The 13,261-nt window shown below is 38.3% G+C and overlaps 1 protein-coding gene across 1 annotated transcript in view; it reads left to right on the top strand.

Annotated features, from left to right (window-relative positions):
• LOC140547057 (glucosidase 2 subunit beta-like) overlaps window positions 1-7,919 on the top strand; it is a 325,295-nt gene extending 317,376 nt beyond the window's left edge. The window contains exon 14 of the mRNA XM_072670576.1: window positions 7,735-7,919. Coding sequence (XP_072526677.1) covers window positions 7,735-7,746 — 12 coding nt within the window. The 3' untranslated portion in view covers window positions 7,747-7,919. The remainder of the gene's footprint in view (window positions 1-7,734) is intronic.
• Window positions 7,920-13,261: the final 5,342 nt, after the last annotated feature.

Raw genomic sequence — 13,261 nt, forward strand, 5'->3', positions numbered from 1 at the left:
CGATCATCTCTTTAGGTTTTACACACCAGACTTCTGAGGAAGTCAAGGAGGATTATTAAGAACTCCACCCACCCAAGCCACTGCCTGTTTTCACAGCTGCCCAGCGGCAGAAGGTACAAGAAGCTTGAAGACCAAAACCAGTGATTTGTAATTTCATTTAATTTTAACTGCACATTGTGCCGAATGGACACTGAGAAGACACGGAAAGGACAACACAAGCAGGGAGAGAAGGTAGTCTTGAGGAAACAACAGCACACTTATGAAAGTATAGTTCATGTACTTTACTACTATCCACCACAACTCTGGATTACTTGTTTAGGGAACCCAATACCTGTACTTCCATTGCTCCAGAACTGTCCGCTGTGGTCACTCACTCCTCTGCCGAGCTGAAGTCTGAATTGTAATTGATTGCAATCAAAATGCAAAGTAAGTTGGAGCCTCTCTGCTAATAGATTTAATAGTTTATCCAGCTGAAGAGGCTAATCAATCCCCTCAGCATCGACTCGAGGATAGCGAGGGATTATAAAGGCCGAGAGATTGGCGAGTGGACAGCGGGATTTGGCGCAAGGTCGCGGCTCTTTGAAGCAGAGTTCAGCACGCTAAACGAGTGTTAAATTCTGCTGCAGGGAGGAAAGGCACCCGGATCCTTTAATAGTTATGCTAATGATGTGTATGTCGATACGGCACTGTGCACTTGAGGGAATCTGCCTGTGATCTGAGATCTGTGGGAAACACTCCTTATTTTAACCCTTCGTCATTTCTACAGCCAGTTGATTCAGTGGCTGAAGATGAGAAGAGGATGTACAGGTTCCTTGAGGAATTTTTTACAGAAAATCCTTCAAGAAAAGGTGCCTCCACAGTTCTAGATTGAAGAACTGTTAAAAGTTCCTCAATGAACTTTTAACAGTGTACAGCCGGATAATGATGCTAAAGGCAATAATGCTCAAAATCCACAATGGACTACCTCAAGAGGCGCAAGCTGAAGCTTTTGCCATGGCCCTCACAGCCCCCCTACCTAAACATCTTTGAAAATCTGTGGATAGACCTCAAAAGAGCAGTGCAGGAAGACAGCCCAAGAATCTTCTACAAGCTGTGTTACTTGCCAAAGTTGTGTTATTATGTACTGACCACACAGGCAACCCAAACCTTTGCTTTGGTCCTTGGTGCTTTGGTAACTGTAAAAGATGGAAATAATAGAATAAGGAAGGATCATATATATATATGACTGTGCTGAGGGGATTGCTCAGAGTGGGTTCAGTGGTTTACCACCAAGGCCCGGGGGTCGAGAGTTCGGGCCCCTCGACCAATCGTGCTCTGTCCAAGTGGGTAGATCAGACCCACCGCTTTCCTTCAATCTTGCCGTCTGCCTGGCGATGCCGCATCGCTGGCAGCTCAAAAAGAGGCAGTGGTTGGCTTCTTATGTATTGGAGGAGGCATGCGTTAAGTCCTTACCCTCCTAGTGTCAAGGGTGCTAGTGCGAGGGGGAGCTACGAAAAAGTGAGTCAACAGACAGTATGAAATTGGTAGAAAAAGGCAAAAAAAATGTCAAACAAATCCAAACCATCTACAGCTATATCAGTGTAGACTACTAATATAAAGTTTTGGAATTTTGAACACTGTGCACACACACACATGCGCGCACACACACACACACACACACACATACAGAGCCTTTCTTATCTGCCCACTCTTTCAAATCTCAATCAGTCCTCCTTGAACGGCAGAAATTAGCATCCACATTTCGGAGAGTTTTATTAAGGAGTTCATTATGAGCAGCCCAAGGACAATTTACACACCCTAACCTCCATCCTGCTCCAATCAATTACACCCATTACCTACACCAGTGCGGCCACTCCACAATGACCTGTTGTGCCAACCGCACGCTAATTACCATGGTGACCAGGCTGTTAACACAATGGCTAGTCCGGAGTGAGACGGACTGTACTGATGCAGTGCTGTTTTTTTTTAGTCACTTTATTCCTGCAACATCTAACCACACGCCGGAAATTACAATTCTAATGATAATATATCCAATTAGGTTTACATAGTGTAACTGTCGGTACTAAACCTTCAATTTCTATTTTTCCAATTTTACAAAAGGCCAGTTGCTATGTCCATTGTGTGAATTATTATAGATTAATTATTTTGACTGAACAGAAAAATATTATTATATATTATTATATAACTATTATATAACATCTTATATAACATCTGAAATATAGAACACATGTTGTTGATCAATGAGGATTTCACTTTTCCAGTTTCCACAGTTTTCACTTTTCCACTTTTTTTTATCTATCTATCTATCTATCTATCTATCTATCTATCTGCATGTCTATCTATCTATCTATCTGTCTGCATGTCTATTTATCTATCTATCTATCTATCTATCTATCTATCTATCTATCTATCTGCATGTCTATCTATCTATCTATCTGTCTGCATGTCTATCTATCTATCTATCTATCTATCTATCTCACATAATTAATCTCTATAACTAGAAACCCCCCTATAACAGCAGAACTAAAAACAGTGACGTTTTGATGTAGTTAAGCAGGTCTAAGCAGAGAATGCCTTATGAAAAGGTCAGCCGTATTGTCTATTGATGCTCATTTATTGCCATTTTTATTTACAGTTTGATTGGATATTACAAAAAATATATAGTGCTGATATTTGTTGCTTTACTAGGAGTAATAGAAATGTGCCCTAGTGATCACATTATTTAAAAAATGCTTCTAATTTAATTATAAATCATTTGGATGTTATGGTGGAGCTTATATATACTTCTAATAAATATCCAGATATAGTTAAAATAGGTCAAAATAAAAATATATCTAAAATTAGTGCCTGAAACAAGGCACTAATTTATAATAATGATAACAATAATAATAATAATAATGTCTGGAAGTAATTAACATTATGAAATTAGCATATTATAATATTTGGTTGCGTAACATGTTATTGATCTATGAGGATTTCACTTTTCCAGGTTGAAAGTTATACATTAAACATGAATACAGTCAAATTACTTGTTAGCAATGTTAGCCTCGTAGCTCCAACACTGAAACTAGGGAGGCAAACTTCAGACTGAAGCAGACGTGTGTTAACAGACTGATTAATGAGCTATGAAAGTATCATAGACTGTAAGTGTGTCCTCAGTTGTAAAAACCATCCGGTTTCCACCACCAGTTTTCCCTCTAATCTCACTGTCTGCTGTTTTTTTTTCTTAAATAGCGTTTTAATAATTAATTCCCGCCTGGTCTTCTATGTAGCTTCAGTCATGTCAAGCCACAAGGTTAAACTCTGCTGGCTCTGACTCAAATGCCTGGCACTTATTCAAGTGCCTACCAAAGGATGGCCTTCTTCTGGAGTTTTGCCCAGCTGGGTCAGGTTAGATAATGCCCTTTATGCTGTGCTGAGGTCAGTTATTACTTTTCCTCCCAGCTCAGACCTGTATCAGTTTCTGTCAGTGTAGAGCCCTGCACTACATCACTTACACGCTCCCATACAATGCTGCGTTGATTATATTTAGTTGAAATTTGCACATCTTTTCCATATAAATACAACACTGTTGCTGTACAATCAAAACCTTGTATCTCCAAAATGATGACTTTACCAGATGTAGTGATTTTTCCCAATTTCCACCTACTCATTAGGAATCCGCCTATCACAGCAGAACTAATGCAGGGCAATAAAGAAACAGTGATGTTTTGATGTAGTTAAGCAGGTCTAAGCAGAGCATGCTTTATGAAAAGGTCAGCTGTAAAATTTGCTGCTGTTCAGACATGATGCTTCCCCTACTGACCTCAGAGGCTCCGATACACTGCTATATAACTTTAATCTTACTTCTGGTGACTGTAATATAACACTGATTAACAGCATATGAAGAATTCACAGTGAGAGCTAGCCAGGCTGAAGTGCAGCCTCCACACGGCAGGGTTAGTTTTACACATTTGCGAATTTTGAAAATGTGCAAAATTAAAAACATCTGAATGGAAAAAAAAAATAGGAAAATCATTTTGTAAGGGGAGTTGGAAAAGGTACGAGATCACTAAAGACAAAATTCAGAAAAGACTCACAGATGCTCACAGATGGACGGTGGCCATAAAGATTTCAGCCCTCATTAAGTGGGCCACTGCACGTCTTTCCTGGCTTCTCTGAACTACAAATTACAAACCAGCAATAAAAAATATGCAAATGGATGTAAAGACGATTCTGCAGAGCAAAGACAGAGTTATATCTCTCTATCTTGCTTTTGCAGTAGTCTGCGTCATCCACATTTCTGCATATAACTGTAACGGATGCATCTACAGTTACGAAGACCCTCAAAGCAAAAAAAGGGACAAATCCATAGGCCCCATTTATGCAATCACGCCATTTTTATTTACAAGTTGATTAGAAACATACTACAGATGTTACACTGTGTAAAGAATTTTATAGTTTTATAATTTATATAATATATATATAATTTTCTTTTAACCTATTTAACCATGTCTGAATATTTCTAAGAAATATATATTTAGAAAAAAAAATATATATATATATATATATATATATTATATATTTCTAAAAAAAAAACAGACATACAATGAAGTTAACATTAAATTACCTATATACAGTGTATAACACAAGACCCTTGAAATACAAGTTTCTAGTATTTAAACATACATTATATGTCATTGTATATTTCTTAACACAAATTGATACCAGTCATTCTAAGTCATTCTAAACTTTTTTTATGGTTGTATATGTCTCATATTTCTCCTCTTTAAGGTCTTATGAGACGTGTATTTTTTTTTATTATTTTACTTATTTTACTTGTTTACTTATTTTAACTTGTTTTTAAGTCTAATTATGTTTAATTTTATTTAGAGAGTATCATAGTCTAGTCATAGTCAAACATTTCAGTAGGTAATTACATCTACCCATGCAATGCCATCATTTAATATGTAATATCCCTTAATATTAATAAAAACAACTGAACCTCTTAATGAGAACTTTAAAAACATTGCGGAGGTGGTTTCGGTTGTGGAGAGAATATTTTCTATTGTGTTTTTGAGCTTCTGTGCTGCTGAAAGAAAGTCTGCATTTGAACACTGCATCCTATGCATTTCACACAACTCTGGATGCTATCTTTCGGATAAAGCTATTAATAAATAGCACAGCATTAGTCTTTGTCTTCTGAAGACTCCATTACCGATTTATCATGTCATTACTAGCGGCCGAGCAGGGCGAACGCTCATTATATTAGTGACATTCATCCCGTCTTCTGATTCCTCCGTTAAATATTAATGTGTAAACGGACAAACAACCTCTTAATCACTGAAATAGAGAGACGAAAACAAGCATGCACATTTTTAAGCACTTGCTTTTTTGGACTCTTTTAAAAGGTCCTCATTCCATCAGAAATCCATCCGTTGGCCTCGGAGAAGTCCTCTCTGTAATCGGCCTCCACAGTAATTAATATCAGCTTATTGAGTAAAGCAGAGTCATTATCTTGGCCTGAGCGTGACCATTTATCTCCCACTGTCGCTGTCTGACAACAGCTTACACCCAGTGCTGTTTTGTCTTAGCAGCTAGCTATTGAGCGAGGACTTACAGGGCTGCTTTTGGAGAGCTGCCTGCTTTTTACACCAAACTCACAGCCTTTGCTTGCAAAATAAACAGCCCATAATCTGGAAAAATGAATTTTAATGTTTCAAAATGAAACGATTTGATGTAAACATTGTTCAAGTTAAAAAAAAAAAACAAGTTGCTCCCCAGTCCATGGATACAATCTGTGTATGGTCACAAATAGCACTATAGTAAAGTATAGTAGACAAATAATATTAATACTAATGTTATAAGGAGGGAATGGTTTCAGCCCAGACTGCTTTTTGAATGTGCAAAAAATATAAATAGTAAGTGTGAGACTTTGGTTTGGGGTGAAAAATGCTCAGATGTCATTTATTAAGTCATTCCACTTCTCAGTGGAATGACTTAATAAATGACATCTGAGCATTTTTCACCCCAAACCAAAGTCTCACACTTACTATTTATATTTTTTCAGGCCTTCTGGTGTTCTACTGGATTCAGATCTGGTGACAGATCTGGCCCCTGTTTGAGAGACATATGCTTTTTCTGACATGATAGAAGATGGTAAACTGTGGCTATGAAGGGATGCACATGGTCAGCAACAGTGCTCAGATAGGGCCATGGCTTTTCACACCATTACACCACCTGACACAAGGCAGGCTGGGTTAATGGAGTCATGCTATTAGTGCCAGATTCTGACCCTACCCTCTGTGTGCCTCAGCAGAAATCGAGAATCGTCAGAACAGTCTTTACCTGTCCGGTTTTGACACTGCAGCCTCAGCTTTCTGGTCTTGGCTCACAGAAGTGGAACCTGACCAGGACTTGTGGTGCTGTAGGCCACCTGCCTCAAGGTGAATAATCTGCATAATCTGCATAATCTGCAATCTGAATGTAAACATGGACCAGACTATCAAAGGAATGTCTCCAGCATCTTAGGAATTCCATGCCACAAAGAATTGGGGCTGGTTTAGGAGCTACCTTTTTTAAGCTACCTTCCTAATAAATGCTCAATGGGAGTATTATTAATAATACCACTGTTATTAACTGGGAATTTTCCCAGTTGCCACATATTGACAGATGGTGAAATGAATCATTATTTAACTGGTGTGATTTCTCATTATTGATCAGCCTCGTGCTGCAATGGCACTGTTATTGATCAGCTCTGTCAAACTGTCACAGATTTAGTTCTGCTATTGACCAGTCAGACCCATCAGCCCTGTGGCCGTGGATATAATACTGATCAATGCTGCACTGAGCACCCACGTCATGACAACATGCTCAACACTGAAAAAGCGAGAAATCATTACATTACAATGTCTCTCTTTCACCCAGAACGTGATGGCATTCAGGACGGCACGGTTGCGCTGCAGGTAGTGTGTGTGTCCAAGGACCTGGGGCTGTGGGTTCGATCCGCACTCAGCGAGGAGTTTGGTGTGTTCTCTGTGTGTCTGTGGGGGTTTCCTGAGAATGGTTGGATGGATAATGTCATTAATTTTCCTCACATAGCAAAGATTTCCATGATGCTACAAGCAGTGTAGAATCTGAGAAAGCAGCTGTCCTTCCAGTTTTCCATATTACTGATTCTGATATCTGTACGTGTCTGTATTTGTAGTAATCTTGAGAATTACAGGCCAAATTATTCAAAGCCATATTATTCAAAGAAAACAGCCCATCTTAATATTTCGTTGTGAGAACATGTGCTGCAGTTATTGGCACCTTCAGAAATGCACATGAATAATATGTATGTGACTCTTTTTATAAGCCTTCTGTATTTCATGTGGCTCCTTTGTCTCCTTCTCAGTGTATAATTTTGTGCTTTGTGTGTACTTTTGTGTGTGTGTGTACTTTTGTGTGTGTGTGTGTGTGTGTGTGTGAAATCTCTAGGGGGTAATTGGTCTTCACTCTGAAGCTGAGATCAGCACTTTTAACTCATCAATTATACATTGCACATCTCTAATGCTGTGTGTGTGCTTGTGTCTGTATTTATGTGTTGGAGTGTGTTTCTGTGTCTGTGTACTTGTCTGTGGTGTAGACTGTGCTACACTATGTTGTGTGTGTGATAATGTTGTAATATTAATATTAATTAAATTCATGTTAATATTACCAGTTGAATAATGTTTCTCATGATTGTACTTTCCATTACTCTGTTTTCCATTTCAGAGCCAGGGCTGAGTACGAACACCAGGCTTTTCCAGTGTGCAGTGTTCCAGTGTATTGCTCTGAAATCTTATACAGAGCTATTAACCAATCGAATTGACCGAATAATCATGAACACAAATTACTAACCTAAAATAAGGCTAACAGTGGTGCTGGTTTTCTATGCTTTTGAACTGACCCATGAAAAGGTAATTGTGTGCATATTCATAGGCTTGATATGTGATAGATAAGAATGTGAGTGTTATTTATTCATGTTAATTTTATACCAGAAATATTTAAATACTTATTTGTTATTAGGTTCTATACAATTGTTTAATGAAAATGTTATAAAAATTTGTGTAATGATACTTTGTGGTGTAATAATGTGTCATGGCGTGCAAGGCCAGACAAAGATGGGACACAAAAACCTGAACGTGGCAAACAAGAGTGCGAACCAAAAACGAACCTGGGACTGGGGGTTGAGCTGGCGAGAGGGGCTAGCGCTAGGGAGAAACCAAAGGGGGACAAGAAAGAAATCCTACAGGCAAAGCCTGGGCTAAACAGGGGTTAACGTAAACTGCGCTCGAATGGCACTACAATGACTAAGAGGGGAGAGCTGGGGGACCAGCTACTGAGCTACAACGGCTAGGCCGACCAAACCTGAAACCACAGCGTGCTACCGTGAGCCTCGCTGAAAACGTGGATAGCAGAGTGTCCTGCTATCCAGAAGCTGGCCTCAACACACCTCTAACAGTACGGGGACCTCTCGGGCAACCTCAAGGTCCCAAATGATACAATTCTCAGCACCGACTGGCGGTGTCGAGGCTTCTTAAATATCCCCCAATCCCAGGTGAAACTAATGAACCAAATGAACATGAAACGATACGATGAACCAAACACATGAACGAAAAAGAGGCAGAAGTCCAGGGGGAGGACGCGATACCGAGGGGCTGACATAATGAGAGAATTTTTGACTAGGAATCCCTTCCCGGCATCAAAAAATTATAATAAAAAAAAGACTAAGAAGACTTTGCAAAACTTGCAAAACTAGCGTTCCTAAAGTTGCTAAGTTTATCAACTAGTAATTATCAGGAACCGCACCCCTGATTAGTTCAACTTAGGATGTTTACACACCGACTTGGGTATATATAATTAAAGCTGATATTTTTGTTAATGGTCATTCTGTGAAATGTTCCATTGAGGTTTCGAACAGCACTACAAAATGGCTGATGCACTATATAGTGCACTATTTCGATAATAGGGAGCCGTTCTAAACACATGCTCTTAGTCTAGGAGTTCTCTGGCAAACTTGATGATTTGTCTTGATGATTTATTGATATTTCAAAGCATTTTAAGTAGTAATAAATGTGGCGGTGTCATAACGTTTACCTCACAAGAAAATCACATTTCTTTTAAATACTTTTTGAAAGTTATTATAAGTTTAATTATTTTAATTTTAAGTCAGTTTTATGTGTTTAGTTATATTATTTAAATATATAATATATATTTAAATATGGGACATGGGATTCTTGATGATAGGTTGTTAGTTGTTAGTCAGCTTTCTGCAGAGCTGATTGTCCAAGTTGTAGCTGTTAGGGTGACTATGCTGCGCTACACCAATAAGAGTCCTTGGGAAAGACTCCTAACACTACATTGGCCCACCTTTGTAATACGAGTAACCTTGTAAATTGCTCTGAATAAGAGCATCAGCTAAATGCCATAAATGTAATGTACATGTTAGGAAAATAAGTTGTCAGTCTCTCAGTTCAAACAAAACCAGGTTTCTACAGGTTCTTATACCTATCAATACTCAACAGATGGCGCAACAGATAACACCACTACCTGCCACTGAGTTACAACACCATGTGGGAGACCAGGGTTCAATTCCCGGTCTGGGTCACTATGCTGTGCTACACCAATAAGAGTCCTTGGGCCAGACTCCTAACACTACATTGGACCACCTCTGTGATATGAATAACCTTGTATGTTACTCTGGATAAGAGCGTCAGCTAAATGCTGTAAATGTTATGTAAAATATACTCATATATAATAATATAAATAATAAGAACAATACCTAAATAAATAAGAAAAATAACAACATTAATAAACAATATAACAAAAATAATATAATAATATCTATATAATTATTATTATATTGTAACTATATGTATGCCCAATGTTGCTTTACAAATGCTGTTAATAATACAACATTAATAAATAAGAGAAACTATATATATACAGAACTATATATGTCAACTGCTGGGAGGAGGTCATAGGGATGGGTATACATCCTGTAACAACTTCAGATGCAGGTCAGCTAATCAGATTTAAGAACTTGAATAATTGTTTTTCATAAACACATACAAACACACACATGCACACACACACACACACTCTAACACGTACACGGTGTGGGCGAGTGGTTAATCTGCTTTCTCTGAACCGTGTTGACATTGTACTGCTCTGCATTATTCCACTGCTGTCACCATTCACGCTTTCATTTCTCTCCTTTATTTCTCTCTTTCTCGCTCTCTCTTTCTGCCACAGTGATTAAGCTGCTGGTAATTTTCCTCCGTTTGGAAATGAACTCATCAGAAAAAGCAAAACGACAGGATTTCACACTTTCCAAATTACATTCTGCAAGGTGAAGCTGCTCCAGTGTCCTTGAACGCTTCACAATAACAATACCAGAGGAGGTTAGAAGGAATTACGTTTATATAATGCTGTGCTCTGTGAGGGTATTATAACGGGTTATCATAGGAGTTACGGGCGTCATGCAGGGTTATTAGGGTGTATATTAGGGGTTATTAAGTTTATAAAAGGTTAAAAGTGTTTTGGGAAGGATTGTAGAAGTTATAAGGAGGCTATATGGTGTTATTATGTTTTTTTTAGAGGTTATTCTAGTTATGTGATAAACAAAGTACAGCTTTTTTAATTGTACAAACACAAACACAACACAAAAAGACTGCCAGGAGAATGCTTCTTCTTTCTAGAAAAAGAACATGGCAACACGACCAAAGCTTGCAATGTCGTTTGGACAGGTGAGACTGCACTGGGGAAATGTTTGGCCATACTGCACTAGCTGTCATGCATAGTGGTGGTGGGATGATGATTTTTACCTTTTAGTCATTGGATCGACCATGAACTCTGTATACCAAAGTATTCTGGAGGCAAAGGTGAGGCCATTAATTCAACAGCTTGGCTAAAATTGGGCCATGCAACAGGACAATGATCTCAAGCACACCAGTAAATCTACACCAGAATGGCCAAATTAGAAAAGAATCGAGGTGTCCAGAATTAACAGCCCACTCAAAGTCAAGACCTCAACCCAATTGAAATGTTGGGGCAGGACCTTAAGCAAACTGAGCATAAATAAATGCACACAAACTTCAATATACTGAAGCAATTTAATAAAGAAGAGCCGGCCAAAATTTCAAGAGTCAGATAGAAATAGTTATTGCTGCTAAAGGTTGTTATACAAGCTACTGATTGATGGGTATACTTAATTTCTTTTCCATTTTGGCATCATTTTGGTTAAATAAATAATGTCACAGTGGAATCTGTTCTGTGTTGTTTATCTGAAGCTGTATTTACCTGATGTTAAAACCTGCTAGGGACCAGATGTTTATTTTTATCATGTCCTGACACATAAAACTAATTCAAACAGGGTGTACTTTGTTATTCACATGGCCATAAATTTAGGTGTTTTGGGTGTTATGCTGATTTATTAGTGCTTAGGAAGTGATTGTAAGGGTTACAAGGAGGCTTGGTGGTCTTAACCTAAATTTAATATGTTAGCAGTTTGGGGTGTTTTTAGGGTTTATTATGGTGTGAGGGATTAGTGTGGGAAGAGATTGTAGGGGTTATAAGGAGGCTGGAAGCTATTAGAGTTTATAAGATGGGTATGTTATGTATGAGTGTTATGCTGGGTTGTTAGAGTGTAAGGTATCATTAGGGTCAGGTTAGTGTTATAACTGGTTTGGTGAGAAATTGTGAAGCTTATCAGTAGGTTGGAGGGATTTCAAAGGGGTTAAATATTATACAATTTTTTATTAGAGTTTTATGTGGGGTTATTAGCGTTTAGGGGGTTACTGAGGGCTGTATGGGTATGAATATTTTATTTGTTGAATGGGATACCAAAGAGGCTTTAGGAGTTGGAATGTACTTTGAGTGATTTTAGGGATTATTAGTGCTTGAAGAGAGATTGTCAGAAATATTTATATGGATTTATTAAGATAAGATAAGATAAGATAGTCCTTTATTAGTCCTGCAGTGGGGAAATTCCCAAATTCCCATTAAAGGTTATTAGAATTTATATTTTAGATGTATTGCTGGTATACCGGGTTATTAGGGTGTAAAGGATTATTGGGTGTTGTTAGGGGTTATCAGGGTTTAAAGGAGTTGGAGTTGGATGGGATATTAGAGCTTATAAGGGGTTTTAGGTGTTGAAATGTACTACAAGAAGTTTTAGGGGATTATAAAGGGTTGTAGGTGTTCTGAGAGGGATTACAGGTGTATAAGGAGGGTGTATAGCCTTATGAAAGTTAATAGAGGTTATAATTATAATATGTTTTTTATATCTTTAGGTGTTGAAATGTGCTTAAAGATTGTGCATGGTTATAGTAAGGTTATTAAAGGGTTATTCAGGGTTATAGATGTGATCTACTGAGAGTTAATAGGGATAGTGAGATGGGGTTAGAGGCGTTTTAGTACTGTACTCTTGGTCACCTTTCTCTCTTTTCCTTCCCTTTCAGATTTCTCTCTGTCTTTGCCAAAGCAGGAGGGACACACACACACACACACACAATATAGCTTGTCACTTTTTTGTAGCATGTCAGAACTCATCATAGAGTACAACCTGAGAGAGAGAGAAAGAGAGAGAGAGAGAGAGAGAGAGAGAGAGAGAGAGAGAGGAGAGAGACTGATAGAGAGAAAGAGAGACTGAGAGATAGAGGAGCAGGAGAAACATAGGTAAAAAGGCAAAGGGGATGGGAAAGTAAAGAGAGAGAGAGTGAGAGAGAGAGAGAGAGAGAGAAAGAGAGAGAGAGAGATTTTATTAGTATTACTATATTTATAGGTTTATAGTGTATCAGTGTATTATTCAGACAGTAAACCCCTGGCCTTCCGTATTTATGCATGACTTTGTCCATACATTGTTTTTCATTGTAGATATTGTATTATGTAATGTGACTATATGTGGTATTTGTCAGAGCTTTTATATAACTCAATAAACTCTGTTTTAAGCTGATGCAGTTGCTTAAAAGCTACAGCAGAAATATTTTCTTACATATTCATAACATCTCTCTCTGGGGTTTCCGCGTTATACCATCCTTCGGGTTTGACTTTCTAACCACGCATGCCGTAACATTAGAGTGTGGGATGGGCGCGTAGGGAAATATGTTCATATAGAGCCGTGTAATGGAATATTTACAATAGTCTACTTAGTCAATAGAGCTGAATTTAGCTCAGCTTTCAGGTGGCACTAAGGCCGCATTAGAAACAAGACACAACGCTTCTTCAGGGATAGTAATCTGCCTGTCAAGGGCTTTTC

Source organism: Salminus brasiliensis, chromosome 24 (genome assembly GCF_030463535.1).
Source record: "Salminus brasiliensis chromosome 24, fSalBra1.hap2, whole genome shotgun sequence".
Taxonomy (NCBI): Eukaryota; Metazoa; Chordata; class Actinopteri; order Characiformes; family Bryconidae; genus Salminus; species Salminus brasiliensis.